At 35.8% G+C, this 17,887-nt stretch overlaps 1 protein-coding gene across 1 annotated transcript; it reads right to left on the minus strand.

Annotated features, from left to right (window-relative positions):
* Positions 1–14,208: 14,208 nt before the first annotated feature.
* On the minus strand, positions 14,209–17,088 carry LOC107841262. Its single transcript, XM_016685231.2, has 5 exons — positions 16,849–17,088; positions 16,270–16,500; positions 16,078–16,140; positions 15,523–16,008; positions 14,209–14,418 (listed from the first exon to the last, which is right to left on the minus strand). Exons 1-5 carry the CDS (start codon positions 17,086–17,088, stop codon positions 14,209–14,211), a joined length of 1,230 nt encoding a protein of 409 aa, XP_016540717.2.
* Positions 17,089–17,887: the final 799 nt, after the last annotated feature.

Consider the following 17,887-nt stretch of genomic DNA (forward strand, 5'->3'; position numbering starts at 1 on the left):
AAGCTCCAAAATCAAAAAATTATTCTAACATCCAAATGCATTGTTCGATAACCAAACCAACAGTTCTGGCAAGTCATAAATAACCTATAGCCACTGTGGGAAGGCTATAAATGCCAAAAATGTATGCAAATTGGGAAAATAACCTGGAGGGTCTTTACCATAGATTTACACAAAGAGAGATCTGGGTAAGCTCTAATATCTATCAGTCGCTACCATAATCTCTAAAAAAGTTAACACTAGAAGTCATAACCAATTTTTAGCTACTCGCTCAATACCTGCACATAGGTATAAAAAAGAGTGAGTATAAAACACTTATACTCAGAAAGCATCATACACAACCAACCATAATCCAAAGTGATGGAGAGAACCACTACACTAACTATCCAAGATTGCCCTAAATGAACGAGTACACAGAAAAGTCTCAGCCAATTTGAGTAGATTGAAAAAATTAACAAGGCAGCCTAATCAGTTCAATTAAGGTAGACACGTACATCCTTAATATCAAAAATAATAGTAATAAGTAATATTAGGATAGAATTTCACCAGAGCCATGTGTTATATCCATTCACCGTGCCAAACCAACAATCCATGATAAGATAGGAAAATACATATCATGCAACCAATGGATATAATGCAATAGTCACAATAGATCAAGTCGTAACCAGTACACAACATATAATAATATGTCAACTACAATATCACCAAAGAGAAAGTGCAATGCGATATAGTAACATAAGATTAAATGCAATTACCAAAGTACAACATGTATACACCTTTTGAGCCTAAGCTTTTAGAAGAGAACCCATGGTTAAGCTTTTAGAAGAGAACCCATGGAGGGGGTGGAAACCCATAAAAAAATTTGATCGTCAATCAACCTTGTCAGCACTTCCCTCGGCTAAGGTATTTTATAAAATAATTTATTTTCTTTCACAAATAATTCAAATCCTACAGCAGTACTAGTTCCATGAAAATAAGTGATGCAGAATTATACATGATCATGGAAAAATCAATAATGCACAATAATCAGCTCAATAACTATATAAATGAACTCTTGTCACTAAAACCTTAGTAAATCATGATAAAAGCCCCAATGCAAGCACCATAATAGAAAAGAACCAAATAAGACACCAATAAGGTCAACACAAGGCCTACTCAGGTATCATAGTGATAATAAGCTCCCATATCAAAAACAAGGTCAACACAAGCCCCTTACTTGATATCCCAATGATAATTAGCTCTTTAAGCAATAATAAAGTCAACACAAGTTTCCACTTGAGCATCACAATGATAATAATCTTCCACATCAGTGATAATATTCACACAAGCCCTACACGGGTATCATAACTATGAAAATCAACCCAAATAAAGTAAAAATGAGAATTTACTAAATTCAAATGAAGCATAAAGACTGACTGAGTTTTGACACAGATACAGCTAGAAATTGGAGGAAGAACAAGTAATTTTTAGGAAGCTAGGACGCACGAAATCACTTAAACTTGGTTACATCATAATGTAAATAACTGAGTTTTATTTTTATTGGGGTCTCTTTCTGCTTGAAAAAATAGATGGGATACTCTTAACTTGTAAACTTGAATATTTTTATTGGTCCGGTAATATTTCTCATTGGTTATCCAAATGTCACAACTTGCCTTAATGATGACACGCAAAGACAAATCAAAGACCAAAGAATCAAAGGAAAGCTTTAGTTTCTTAAAATGTCTTTGAACGAGCTCAATCTATTTAAATATGAGATCTACAAATAAATACAAGATGAAAAGTACCTATGTTGACAACTTCAGTATTGGATCTTAAATCACCTAGAAAATCAACCCTAAAAATAAAATGGTAAAATTAGAATTTTAGTAGAAAATTAGTTTAGCCATAATATAAGGGTCTCAAATCTAAAAATCCATTAAAAATGAAATTGAAATCGAGTTAGAAATTATCAAAATATTAGTATTTCACTTTACTGGTAAAACAACGTAATCTTAAGTTTAAAAGTTATGATTTGATGATGATTTTAATTTAATCAATAGTAATAATGAAAATAGGGTTTAGAAACTCACTCATGGTATAGGTCTCAAAACTCACTTGAAATCACCTCAATTCAAGCTCCTAAGCTCTAATAATGGTGAAAAGGGAGTTATGGGATAAATTGGAAATAAAAGGTTGTTTAGGGGTAATTTTTTCTTTGAAAATACGACCCTCTTGTCGTGAACACGAGGTTGAACCATCCCATACCTTTTGGATGCAGGCCTTTAATCGTGAATGCAAAGAAGAAAGACTGACCCAGACCTGACACATGCCTTCAAAAAATTCACTTTTTTGTTACAAATGCAACGGCCAAACTTGGACACACATCGCCATCATGATGCTTCCTCACAAAGAAAAGAAGGCACAAATAGCAACTGACAACATACTAAGAATAGACTAAATTTTTTATCAAACCCTCAAAATGAATTTAAAATACCATGAACACATTCCAACTATGCTAGCGACTAATTTCGATGTTCCAAACTCAATGAAAATACCAGAATATCCAAGAGATGTGGCTATCAATTGGTTAGCCACGAAACCAACTCTAGGCAACTTAAAACCAATTTCTCATTTAAAGACTCAAAATCAAACCAAAAGCATATGAACCTAAACTAATCATCCTACTTTCCCAAATCAACATTTCAAAGAAGAATAAACTAACTAAATTTTCATCAGTCACTCAGATCTCATAATGTTGACTAAAGTCAACTATAGCAACTTAAAAGCTTCTAGAAATTAAAGAATTTCCTAAAATTCTCCCAAATATTTTGTGGACCGTTTTACCCACTCTCGTGACTTAATAATACTATAAGGTAATAATAGAGAAGTATAAAATGGTCGAATATAAGAAATCTAAAAATGGCCATAAGGATTTTTATAGGCGAGGTGTCAATACTCTATTGAGAAAGTTTGAGGGCTTGGATGTAGTAGGTATGTTGAAGGGTAGAGGTAGGCTAAAGAAGTAGTAGGGAGAGGTATATAAATATGATATGGCCTATATTTAGGTTACCAAGGATATGACCTTATATAGAAAGATATGGAGAACGCGTATTAGTTGGAAGGTTAGTTGAGTAGAAGCGTAGTCGTGCATTAACTATAGTATGGTAGATTAGGGTTTAGACGTATATGTTGAGGTGGAGTTGATCCCTACTTATGATATCTATCATCACTTTTGTTTATTATGCTTCAATTATGCACTATTTTATGGTTGATTATAGTTTTCATCGTAGATTTTATATTGTTCTCTTGTAAGTTTCCATATTTCTTCACTATTTTCCTCTTCTTTCTACTTAAATTTGCTACACTTGAACTGAGGGTCTCTTAAAAATATCCTCTCTACCTCTGAGATAGTGGTAAGGTATGTATACACTTCGTTCTCCCCAAACCTAAATTGTGGAAGTTTACTAGGTATATTTTTGTTGACCAGGTAACATGGACTTTATGCTTAATTTTAATATTTTAATTTTTGAATAAGTTTTAGTAAGTTAATTTTTGTAAAATAATTACATAAGATAAAATTATAGTTTGGATCAAAGTTTTATTTTCATTTCAAAAGAGAAAAGAATTATATCTATATACATGTGTGTGTATATTCCATAATTTTGGTTTTAAGAAATAAGCTGGTGGGCATTAGAATTTTTTTTCATAATTATATCTGTTTTTGTCTAGTTATTTTACTTCTGTATTCTCATTAGTCTAAAATAGTTCATATATTTATTTTTCTCTTTTATGTTTTATTTTTTTAAAAAAAATGTCGACAGTTAAAAAAATAAAACAAATAAAAAAATAAAATAAGATAAACTAACCAAGAAAAGTAAAAAAAGAACTAAGAGAAAAATGGAAAATAAAGGAGGAAAATAAAAAAACAATGAAACAAATAATAAAATGTTATATATCTCTAATAAAGGATAAAAATAGACAAAAGGATGAAAATAATAAATGAGACAAGAAACATTTTTCTTAATTACTTCTTGTTATAGTTTAATTATTGAATTTTCCTATTTGATGCCATCCAGTGTATCAGTTCGGAGTGGATGACGTGGAGGTCACCTCTAAGTATTATGCTGCAAGAAGCTATTAACAAAACTTAAAGGTAAGTTTTATAAAGTGATGGTTAGACCGGCTTTTCTATACGGGACTGACTGTTGGTCAGTCAAGAATTCTGATGTTTAGAAGATACTAGTGGCAGAAATAAGAATGCTTAGGTGAATGTTTAGTATACTTGAACGATAACATAAGGAATGGGGATATTCAGGATAAGGTAAAGTGGCCTCCATGTTGGAAAAAATGAGGAAAGTAAGATTAAGATGGTTTAAAGATAGTAGATAATGAAGAGATAAAGATAGGTCAAAGAAGTATTGGAAAGATGTGATTGGACAGGGCATGATACAAATCCAAGTTATTGAGTACATGAACTTAGATATAATGGTGTGGAGGATACTTATTAAGGTAGAATGTAAGTAGGTAGCTGAGTGTCATCTTGATTTTTTGAGGTTTTAGGCTTTGAGGTGTTTGTCTAGGTACTTTTCATATTCTTGTAGTTCTTGCTTGTGATACTTACCATATATTTCTTTTATTTCAGTTATTGCATTATTTTATTAATGTTCTTGTTCATTTCCTATAGTCTTTACACTGCTTCCCTTATTAGTTGTTATGTTTCCTTTATTGATTACCTCTTTTTTGTACTTGAATTTGTTGCACTTGAGCTAAGGGTCTTTTGATAATCATCTTTATAACTCCATGAGAGAGTGTTAAGGTCGAATGTCATGATCTAATTTCTCAGGTCATGATGGCACTTACTGATGTGTCATGATTTCATGGCACTTTCAATGTTTCAAACTACAAAAATATACAAGTAGTTAGGTTATTTGGTTAGATATAATGTGTGTTTGTGTATATTTTGCAAAAATACAGGGTTGGAAATGAGTGGAATAAAATACGAAGAAAAAACTCCAAAAATTGAAGTTTCTGGCTAGACTATGAGTTGTTTGGTGACGCTATGACTTGGTGTCCAAGCTGTATAGTAAAAAGTGACTATAGTTGAGAAGGAAGATAAAGTTTAAGATGGCTACAACTCGTAGAGATTGACTACGACTCATAGGGTAAAATTTTTCTGAGAAAACATGGTGAATGGTCCTAAGATTTTACAAGTTGAAGCCCAGTGGAGACGAGACCGACAATGAGTCATAGTTTTAGGCTATGACTCGTAGTGCTGACCATTTTGAGCATGATGAGAAAAGATCGGAAAGATGAAATTTGACTGGAGAAATTACAAATCTAGACAACAGCTCATAGGGAGACATGACGAGTCATTACCACTGAGCACAGAAGATAGGAAACAAAGCTGACAACGAGTCATCGCCAGTCTAGCAGACTCATTGCTTGACGCGTAGCCACTGCCGACCATATTTTTCTATTTTTTTAGTTAGGATTTCTAGGTTATTTTATGAAACTATAAATACTCCTTTGATATTTTTGTATTAGTTTATGCACTCTTTACATTAACAACATTATATTGATTCTAAGATTTAACTTTTGATTTTGGAATCCATTGATCGTGGTTTTTATGGTTGATTATTAATTTGAGATTTTGGGTTTTGTTCTTAAATTATTGTAAAATTATTCATATGCTTTCTTTATTGAATCCAATTGATATTCTTGCAAATAGGAGCAGCTAAACCACCAAACTAGGGTTGTGGGAACCCCAATGAAATAATAAAGTAGAGGAAGTACAAAGTCATTTTTTATCAATATTCTTGCATGTATTGTAATCATCTTTGGTTTGATTGTCTTTTTTATGACAGCAAAATTTAAGAATTTGCATGTATTTGATACTTACTTCAAAAGAGAGCTAGAGATTTGGAAAAGAATATCATAACAGTAATTTGAGGGTAACACCCCTCATCTAATTAACTTAACACTTCATAGGTAATAGTTAATCTGGGATCCAAGATAAGCTTATTAAGGAAACACTCTGACACTTAAAAGGTAAAGAGTGAAATTCACCTGAACGTGTTCACAAAATAGTTGGTGATACATATATTATCAGATACTACATGGAAGTTATTGGGACAGTTTGGTAACGCACAATAACTCTATAGAATTAGGAAGTCATGGGGAACAAAGTCTAGTATTCATCTAATATTGATTTCAACCAAAGAGATCAATATTTTTTACTATTGATATTGTTCTGACATAATCCCCCCATTACTTTTCGGCATTTTTTGGCTACTTTAGAAAATTTGTGAGTGATATTCCGCCTATTCCATATGGTTTTGGATCTAACCTTTTTTGGGTTATATATTTTACAAAGACTTTGTTATATTTCTTGGATGTAGAATTTGGGTGACATCATATCTTGCCTTCGTTGTCAGGGAATACAGTTTTGGATAGATTGACTGAGTTTGTTGGTTGTTAGTTTCTATTTTCTACTATTCCTGGGGCTTACATCGATGTATCTATATTACTCACAATCAAGGAAATCCCTTGATCCCACTTGACCGTGCTCTTGAAAAAACCCTACGAGAGAATTATAGGCTGGTAGGATACAAGCATGGATCTCACAATGACTCAAATCTCTTGAATCCTCCAACTCCATAGGGTGTTTAAGAAATAGCCACACAAACCACTACTCAGCTACTAACTGAAGAGACTATGGATGTTGCTGCTCATCATGCAGCTCAAGAAGAAAGGGTCAGATACCAAGAAGAGCATCAAGCAGAACACAATAGATCTAGGAAAGAGAGAGCTCAAGAACCCCAAGCTTTTCCATTTTTGCCAGCAAATGACAATTTGTAGGAAGATTTGGGATATGCTGAGACTCTCGAGGTAGGATTTATTATTCCTCCTGAGTTTTCCTAGGGCATAAAGTTTGATATTACTAGTGTTATGATCCAATTGTTAGATCTGAAGGGTGTGTTTGCTGATCTACTGACTGATGACACTAACATGTACATCACGAATTTTTTTAGGATTTATACTTTGTATAATTTACCCATTCTCTCTTACTGGTAAAGCAGTATTATGGTTGGAGGAACTACCTCATAGATCCATCACTGACTGGAATGGGTTATGGAAATAATTCTTTGGCCAATTTTTTCCACTTTTGAGAATGTTGCGGCAAAAGATGAGATATACAATTTCAAGTAAATACATTCTGAGTCATTGTAAAAGAATTGGTTGCATTATAAGAAGAAGTTGATGATTGTCCCTAATCATCATATTTTTGGGAGGAATTTTCTTGAGATATTTTATAGAGCCTTGAATGAAAATACCAAAGATGATGCAAATACTATGATTAGCTGTGGAAATCTTAGATCAAGTCTCTCATACCAAGTAGGGGTGGCACATTCAGGAGGCAAAAGGAGGAGCTAGTACATATTTTTTTGGTGCTTTCGGTAAGCATAGGATGATAGATAATACAGTGGCTCATGAGGTTGCATAGCTGAGAATGGAGATTGGGTTACTGACTAAGAATTTTGCAACCATGAATTCATAAAAGGTAAACATTGTGGGATCACAAGGTAAATCTCCTAGGTTTTATGATTTTGATATTAAGGAAGAAGCAAAGTACTTGGATACAGAGATTGTGGGTTTTCAAGCCAAGGGCTAAGGGTTAAATCGGGATTCTTAGGACTCGAGGCAAGGAAATCAAGGTTGGAACCACTATAGGGACCGGTATAGGGATCAAATTAGAGAGAGATGGTGATTAGAGGTGAAAGAATAACTACAAAGAGAACAGTGGTTCTTGTGTTCTACTAGGGAATAAAGATTATGATTCTAAAATGGAAGCATTATTGTCAAAGATAGTTAAGGGTTAGGAAAGACAAGAGAGTTATCTTAAGAAAATTAAGTAAGATATTTTAGGATTGATCCAGAAGGTAGAATCGCCTGCTAATGATGTGATATGAATTCATAGTACTGTCGATGCTTAAAACAACGAAAATATGCAAGTTACTTAGGCTATTTTGTTAGATATGGTGTGTTTTTTTAATGTTTCTGCAGGAAATTAGGTTTTGAGACTATTCTTGAAAAAAAGAGTGAAAGTTTAAGTTTTTGGCCATAGAAGAAGGAACCTATGGTCCGTATGTTCTACCTATTATCTATAGGTGTCAAAGTAGGTGTTAGAACTTGTAGATCCATAGACTCAGAAGCACTGGAAAAAGACTCTTTCACTTATGGGGGCACCTACAGTCCTTAAGTGAAAAAGTAGGTCATAGAGAGTTTAGGACCTGTAGGACAAAGGAGGGCCATCTATATGGACCATCTATGGACCGTAGGTGCTACCTATATCCTGTAGGTGGCCCAGTAAGTAGCCACCAACCTTGATTTTCCTTATTTGTTTGGGAGTTATTTCCTAGGGTTTCCTTGTAACCTATCTATATTATTTTGATGTTTTTTAGTTAGTTTACACACTCTATATACTTACAAATAGATATTTAATTCCAGGATTTGAAATTGATCGTAGGATTACTTTGTTCTTGATTCTGGTTGATAATTCAGTTACAGACTTTGGGTTTTATTCATTGATTATTGTACTCTAGTTTGAATATCTTCAATTATGAATTCTTTTTTTCATTTCACATAAATGAACGGCTAAAGATTTTATATAGGGTTGTTAGAACCCCAGCAGATTGATAAAGTGGGGAAAGTGCTAAGTTTTTCTAAACTAATATTTTTGCATGTATTGTGGTTACCTTTAATTTAATAGCTTTCTTAGCGGTTGAAAATGTTAATATCCTACCTAGTATATCACTACTTACTTTACAAAAGGAGTACGGATTAGGAAAAGATAATCACAACAGTAATTTAAAGATTAATCATCGATCTAGGCTAATCAGTATCATCCACATAAGAAGGTTATTTATTATCTAATAACTTGAAACTGAAAAGGTAATAGCTAACTGGGATCTAGGATAAGAGTTAGTAATTGATAACTCTTAAATTACACTCTTCAATGGGTGTAAGAAATCATTGTCAATATAAAACCCAACTAGGTTGGGGTCAAATCCTACAAGGAATAAGGTGTGAACTCAAGTTGTTTACGATATAATTTACTGATAGTTTACTGATTCCTGAAATGGGGGTTTAAGTTTTGCAGATAATTTTTTATAACTTTGAATTTAATGTTTGCAACTAAGATTTTATGAGATAACCAGGATTATGTTCACTAGGGCTTACGGAACATGACAGATGCTACTATTAACTCAAGGTTCTCACGGTGGTTAGGATGACATGCTATCTTTATCGATGATATTCTCAAATGTCTCTTGACCTATTCGAGCGTCTAATTTTCTAATCCTCTCGAACTTAGGGAATCGTAACTCACTGCCTATATTTTACCTCAGATTAATCAACTTGTTACAGCTCTGATTATTAAACTAAGCCTTTTCGAGTCCCTGTTGATAATTCACTTTCTACTGTTTATGATTTCTTTCTCAAGCAAACCAAAGTAGGTATGCCTATGGTTTGCAACCAACAGACAAAAATTCTAATCTCAGAATTATGAAGAAATCCTAACACCTATTAAACCTTGAGTAATTAATTACCACCTTATCATGACCTAACCCTAGATCCCATAATCCCGGTTAAGGGTGCTCGGCCACTCATGATACAAGAAATAAGCACACAAATTGAATTCATAATTGAGAAGATTAACTTACAATAATGAAGGAAATCAAAAGTGAACTTGTAATTGAATCACAAAGCAAATATAGAATTTACTGTTTACGATATAATTTACTAATAGTTTACTGTTTCCTGAAATGGGGGTTTAAGTTTTGCAGATAATTGTTTATCACTTTGAATTTAATGTTTGTAACCAAGATTTTATGACACAAGTAGGATTATGTTCACTAGGGCTTACGTAACATGACAGATGCTACCATTAACTCAAGGTTCTCATGGTGGTTAGGATAGAAAGCTATCTTTATCGATGATATGCTCAAATATCTCTCGACCTATTCAAGCATCTAATTTTCTAATCCTCTTGGACTTAGGGAATCGTAACTCAATGCCCAGATTTTACCTTAGGTTAATCAACCTTATTACAGCGCTGATTATTAAATGAAGCCTTTCCGAGTCCCTGTTGATAATTCACTTCCTACTATTTATGATTTCTTTCTCAATAAAACCAAAGTAGGTAAGCCTATTGTTTGCAACCAATAGACATAAATTCTAATCTCAGAATTACCAAGTAATCCTAACACCTATTAAACCTTGAGTAATTAATTACCACCTTATCATGACCTAACCCTAGATCCCATAATCCAGGTTAAGGGTATTCAACCACTCATGATGCAAGAAATAAGCACACAAATTGAATTCATAATTGAGAAGATTAACTTACAATAATGAGGGAAATCAAAATTGAACTTGTAATGGAATCACAAAGCAAACACTGAAATATTAGTTAAGAGAGAGAGAGAGAGAGAGAGAAAGAGAGAGAAAAAATAGTCGTATATCATTAATATGTCAATGGATGATGGATAAAAATCCCCCTAAATCCCTAAAACAAGGTTTTAAATAGTTAAAACTAAATAAGGAAATAAAATTAAAGTTTCTGATTTTCTTCGAATTAGATGACGGTGCCCATGATGGTCTATCATGATCTTGACGGCCTGTCATGGACATCGTCAACTTCTCTGCAAATTCACTTCCTGCTGCGTAAGGTTGACGATGATGGTGACGCCCTATCATAATCTTGACGGCGTGTCATGATTGCCTTTACAAAAACTTCCTGCATCTTTACATCTTCTATTTAAGGTTGACAGCATCCGTGATAGCCTATCACCAGGCTGATGGCGTGTAATGGATGTCGTCAGCCATACTTAGCTCTCTATTTGCTTTCGATTTCATGCTTTTTGTTTTTTTTATTTGTGGTTCCCCCTCTCCTCTACTTTTGCTGCCAAATCAAAGTAAAATAATCAAAAACGACTACAGTTGCTCAAGACTTCGCAATTATTTAGAGTTAAAAGCTTTAAATGAGTTAGCATGGGCTCACACATCAACACCCTCAACTTAAACAATTGCTTGTCCTCAAGAAACCATAACATAACTAAGAGTATTCAAAGTACAATTTGGCAGCTAACTACTCATATCAGCTCAGAATACATACACTATCTCCAAGGTCAGTCAAAATAAGAGCAACTGTGTCTATTATTGAAAACACCCATTCAACTCACAAGGATCAAGATATGGAAAAAATTTCAGCAATAACAACCTAGCACATACCCAAATCATACTTATCCGAACAAGACATTGATTAGCAACATACCTAGTGTGCCCTCGCAACAAAAAAAATCCCTTTTTCACTCATATCAAAATTTATAAACACAGAGATAAACAGAAGACTCACTCTCAGAATGAAGTTTCAACATTATGCATCAAATGCCATAGGCTTGCCCTTATAGTCAGCACCCACGTTTTCTGATAGGTCAGTTAGGATCACTATAGGGATTTTTTTAAGCTTGTAATGTAGGCTAGGGGCTGGTATGATATTCATGAATATTTCATAGTGACTACGCCTCCTTTATACTACATTAAACTCTCGGGGTTTCAACTCTTAACCCTTCTTTTCTTCCCACTATTACTGATCATACATGCTCAATATGGATGTGGTCTTTTCATTTATCAGATTATCTTTCTATCATTTTTCACACAGTTTTCTCTTTTCTTATTTCTTTTTCACCGCACCCAACTTTTTATTCATCCTTCTTATTCTACCTTTCTTCATACATAGATTGTATTATGCACCCCAATAATAGCCACCCTAAACTTAGGTTTTTTGCCTAAGCCAAGGTGCACATTGTCCAAGGAGGACCGGGGCCAAGACAGGTTCATTGTGATATAAATGGAAAGGTGAAAGGGGTTAAAGAAAGAAATAGGCTATTGAGGCTCAAACAAGGATCAAGAGATAATGTTTACATTGGGAAGGTCATTTAGGCTAAAATGGTTGAACATGCAAAAATGGCCTATGATCTTTTCGTAACGCCTATCCTATGAATATGGCACAACTAACAGGGCAATTTCTAGATTCAACGCACAATGGGAATTGAGTAAGATCTTACACACACATGGCACACAAGTATCTTTCATATCACTACTTATTCGGTTCATGCACTTGTTTAACATAGGACATTTATTTGCCATACTAATGCCACAAAAAGATACACAGTGGTCACAATGGATGCAATTCACACAGTACACAATAGATTAGACCACTGGATAAGTACACAAAAATCACTGAATAAGCTAACTTCCATAAGTACTTATTCTAATACTAATTATCTACAGAACATCTTACAACAATAATTTACCCAACACCCTCAACTTAAAATCAAAAATAAGATGCACTAAGGATTAGGGTATACCTGAAGACAGTCAAGCAAGTGGATCCTGGGTTTTCAACCCTACTACTGCAACATCTGTTGTCTTCTCTCCATCCGTAGAATCTGGATTTGTGGTGGTTGGAGCCTATCTAGATAAAGCACCTGCATCCCTAGCTCTGATGGTTGCCTCTAAGTTCTCAGTATCAGCTAGGGACTCCAATCTTGCTTTCTTCACCTTCTCCTTCTCAGCCTTCTTTTTCACCTTCTATTTCGCTTTTCTTTCTTCCTCACTATTCAAGTCTTTTTTTTTATTCTTGCCCTTCTTTCCCCCCTTTTTCTTCTTTTTCTTTGGGGAGTCTGTAGTGAGATCAAGTATAGGAATTTCTTCCTCCAATTCTTCCACAATCGGACTTGTTGGCATCATAATTTAGTATTGCTGCAACACCCCAACATCTGTCTTTAATTTATTCAATGTAGCCCTGAATACATCAAAATCAACACTTGTCATCTCCTCTTCCAGGGCATCAAATCTGTTCTCCAAATCTACAACTCTCGCAAGCAATGTCACAAAGGGCTCTAGTACAGCCTTGATTCTTTTGTCCACAGTAGCAGCGAACTATTTGGCAAAGGTATGTAGCTATGCCTCGCACCACTTGTCTTGCTTAGCCACCGTCCTAATATCAATCGGTTGAAATGCAGAACCTATTAATGCTAGAGGAATTAAGGGATTGGATTTAGTCTTAGGCAGTAAAGATGCCTGTGCTAAAGAATCCTATACATCTACATGATGTGGTTTTCCTGTATCTGTAATCGGAGGGTCCGCTGCTACCTCTGTACCCCTATCAAGCCTAAGTCTTGGCTGTACCTTATCAAACTAAATGGGGTTTTAAGTCTTCTGGGCATGAATTTTTTCATCAAATCCTACAATCTTTGGCACCCCAGTAGCTCTGCACATTTCTGTAACAAGAAAAGGAAAAGGATAAGCAGTGTCGATCCTTGACATCCTTATCTTCATCTCATCCGTAATGATTTCCCCAAAGTTCAAGGGAAGCTGCTGCATCAATCTTTCCACCAAAATAGGCCGGTTATCACCCAGAATATTATCTCCCTCAGTAACCATTAGCCAGACTCACACTATTCCCAACCAAAACTTTTCCTCCTGAGCCAACGAAGACCTATGGATTCTCTCATTTGGGTTTGTCACCCAAGTCGGCTCTTCGTTAGCTATGATGTTGGCCAACCAAGGACGTTGTTTGTCCTTATTCTTTATCCAAGAATAAAATGATGGTGTGGTGACCTAAGGCATAAAGTCGGGGCCGTGCAAGAATCAGTTGATGGTCCTGACGAAAACATCATCCATTATGCCCCTTACCCAAACTCTATTACGAAGAGGCTGGTCCTCTACTTTCTCACCTGGTTTGCACATGTTCTCCAACCTAGCTTGGTAGTTTGCATAAAACTCCCGAACTAGTGTGGGGTAAAATGAACTTCCCCTTCTATAGTCCGTCCTAAGCCATATTCTTTGAATTTTTTCTCCACTTCAGGCTATCTGCTCAATCGTTTCGTGATGATCATCTTTTCTTCTTAGCTTGGTCTTTTTGCATTCCTTCTTAGATGTCCTTAGCTCTAGGGATTTTTTATCTACCATTGTTCCTCAATTCCGGGTTCTTACACTTTATAAGAGTCCTCCGAGGTAGAGACTCTTCATCATTTTGTTGCTCAGTGGATGGGAACCCAGAAGCTATTCCCTCGTACTCAGATTCTTCAATTCTTCTTGATCTTATTCATCATAGTCAGTAGGTTTAGACTCATGCTATTCAGAATTACCCTTTTCAGACCCCTCCTACTCAGAAGTTGTGGTCGACTCAGTATCATCAATGTTCTCCACCTCAATTGGTGGTGTTTTCTTTGGACTTTGCTTCTTTCGCTTCTTGAGCAAGGGTTCCTTCTTCTCATAGTCAGATTCCTCATCGATGAGCTTACGATGTACATCATCTTTGGCCACTTTCTTTGGTTCTGTGGGACTCTTTCTTTTTTGTGCTATTTTAAAGCACTGGGAGACATTAGAAGAGCATTAGTCAACCCTAAAGATCACAAATGCAAGTACATTAATCATTTGAGCTCATTTATGTTTTAGGCCCCCAAGTGTGATGATAATTCATGACAAGCCATCACGACCGTGATAGCATAGAACAATTATCGTCAACCTTAGACAGAACCCAAAAAATTTTTACATTTTTTGATAACATTCATGATAGGACGTCACAATTGTGATAGCCCGTCATGATTGTCTTTATCTCTATCCAGAACCAATTTCAGTTCTGTCAGCTTTTGATGACATTCCTGATAATCATCACGATGGTGATAGCCTATCATAGATGTCGTCATACTTATCAAAACCCACTTTTGACTTTAACTAAGTTTTTGGTCCCTATTCTTGCTCAAGATTTACTTGAATTTGAATCGTGAGCTATCTTTTCAACCCTTGGTCTTGTACAGAAAACCCTAGGTACATTTTTAGCCACTTTCGAAGTTGAACTTGGTTCAAGCATCTTGGGGATATTGGGTTATCTTTCATTCATCATACATTATCAGAAGATAGTAGAGTCAGATTCGAGTATACCTGATGGAGCTATTAAACTAAAATCACGCACCAAAAGAAGAGTGATTTTCTATTTATTGCTTTCTTGGTATGTTTTTGCAAAGGATGGGATATCTTTTAACTAAGGAAAGAAATACTAAAGAAAAAGAATTTAAAATCAGTGGAAATTTGAAAATTTTTACCACTGGGCTGGGTCAGATCTGCTTAAATTTAGGCCCAATTTTTTATTTTAAGGCTCTGGGATGACAACAATTCGTGATGGCTTGTCACGATTATGATAGCCTATCACGAACGTCGTCACCCTTAGGCAAAGAATTCCCTAAGCCTGGTCTAGCTGATGGCATTCATCATAGCTTATCATACTTATGACGGCTTGCCACAGATGTCGTAATGACCTTCCAGCTGACCTTTCCACTTTTCCACCTTCTCTATACTAAATCCTAATTGTAAAAAATAAAAACACCTATTTAAACATAAAATAAGAACTTTGGGTTGCCTCCCAATAGCGCCTGATTTACTGTCGCGGCACAACTTGGTTATCTTGACTACTCAGACTTTGCCAAGAAAACTAGTTGATCGCCCTTTTCCATCATCATAGAAGACGTCAGTGATTGAGAAGACATTTGTATCATTTTGTTGCGACATGGGTTGATGCATTTTGAATTTTGCCTCTTCCTTACTGAGCCTAAATTTAAGCTCATTCAACTCCAAGTCGATTATTAATCTTCCTGTTTCTAAGAATGGGCTACCCAAAATAATGAGAACCTCAAAGTCCACATCACAATCCAATACCACAAAATGAGCAAAAAGAATAAAGTCTACTACTTTTACCAACACATCATGCAAAATTCCAATAGGCCTCTTTATCGATCTGTCTGTCATCACCAGTCGCATGTTAGTGGGTGTCAGAGCTTCTAAACCAAGCTTCTTGTATACAGCCAGAGGCATCAGATTCACGTTGGCACCCAAATCACATAATGCCCTTGCCACATCCAGAGACCCAACTTTACACGAAATACTAAACGTTCCAGGGTCAGCTTTCTTTTGCACTAAAAATCATCTGGAAACTGCGCTACAATGGTGGAGATTGTCCACCTTCTCACTGCTGACCTTTCTCTTCTTTGTGATGAGGTATTTCATGAACATTGTATAACCTGGAATTTGCTCAAGTGCCTTAAGAAAAGGCACATTAATTGTTAATTGCTTGAGCATTGCCGTGAACTTGCTGAATTTTGCATTATCGACCTTTTTCTTCAATTATTAAGGAAAGGGAGGTGATAGTCTAGGGATAGCCTTTAACACCACTTCCTCTTCCTTCTTTGTTTTCTTCTCTATATCAGCAGTAGAACTATCCAGCTTCTCAGACTTCACTAGATTACTTTCTTCGGGTCCATCAACCATTACCTCATCTTCTACAGATTTGCCAATAGAAGGGCCACGTAACCTCTTACCACTCTGAGTGGTAATCGCCATATATGAGCCATCATTCTGCGGATTTTGAACCGTATCATAAGGTAAAGTACCACTTTTTCTCTGGTTCAGTGTAGCAGAAAGTTGACTCATCTACTGCTCCAACTGCTTAATAGAAGTAGAGTGTGAGCTAACCAACTAACTGAGGGTAGAGAATTCACTCTTCATAGTAGTTACCCCCGAGTTGGTAGTTTCCACTCTATTCAACCACTTTTACATCATATCCTTTATGGATATTTTGACCAATCTAGTTGTTGCAGCATCCCAACTTTCAGGAGAAACATACAAACCACTTCTAACATTGTTGCTTGTCTAATGTCCCTACTCCCTATCCTTGTAATTAGGCTTTTCATAAAAGTTACGACCTTGGTTCCTTTGGCTATTGCCTTGGAAACCCCCCTGACTACTCACATAGTTTTCTTCCACATCAGTACTCATAGCAACAGTACCCTGAGATTCTACAGCCTTAACTATTTTGGTCTTTCTTAATAGAAAGTGTGTGGTCATCAAGTCCATCTGTGTCTTTAAGTAGGCCATATCCTGGTCTCTCTCCTCATCCCTTCTACGCTGATCCAAAGTAATACCACTAGAAATAGTCGGACTAGCCACTACAGAATCCCTGGTATGCAAAGCCCGACTCTGCTTGGTCATTCTATTTAGTATGTCTGAAGCATCCAAAAAAAAGAGGTCAATGAATGAACCACCTCCAACATTGACAAAAATTGGCTTTGTCACAGAGTTGAAAGCTCTGTAAAAAGTCTCTATCAAGTTCAAGTCCGTCGTGTTATGATTTGGACATTGAGCCAGCTTCTTCTTAAATCTCTCCCAGGTTTCGTGTAATGTTTTAGTTGGAAGCTTTCTGAAGTTACTTATTTTGTCCCGCAGCTGTACCTTCCTGGAGGGTGGAAAGAACCATTCTAGGAATGCCTCTTTCAACTGTCTCCAGTTGGTTATAGAATTGGGCTCTGTCTCATTTAACCACATTGTTGCCTCTCTAGACAGAGATAATGGAAATAATCTCAACCTAATCTCATTCTTGCTCACTCCAAAATTGTCAAAAGATTTGCAAATGGTGATGAATTTCACCAAATGCATGTTTGGATCATCACCAAGCAAGCCTCCAAACAACCCATTCAGATTCAAGAGTTGGATCATGGTGCTTGTTATACTGAATTTTGTACCCGGTACCAACGGTGAAGGAATGATAGCGCCCGTTGCACCAGCTCCATCCATTCCTTCATCATCTTCATTAGCCTCATATTGAAAAGGTTGTTGACCATACCTTCCTCAGACTGGACAGTTTCTATTGATATTTCACTGCATTGGTGCAGCAATTTTCTCAGCTCGCCTTGGGTTTTGAGGATTCAGTAATTCCTCATCACCCAAGTCTTCATCATCAGGGTTCTGGTGACATATTTGTTGACCCAAATTCTATACGTTCACCTGAGCC

Source organism: Capsicum annuum, chromosome 9 (assembly GCF_002878395.1).
Source record: "Capsicum annuum cultivar UCD-10X-F1 chromosome 9, UCD10Xv1.1, whole genome shotgun sequence".
NCBI lineage: Eukaryota > Viridiplantae > Streptophyta > Magnoliopsida > Solanales > Solanaceae > Capsicum > Capsicum annuum.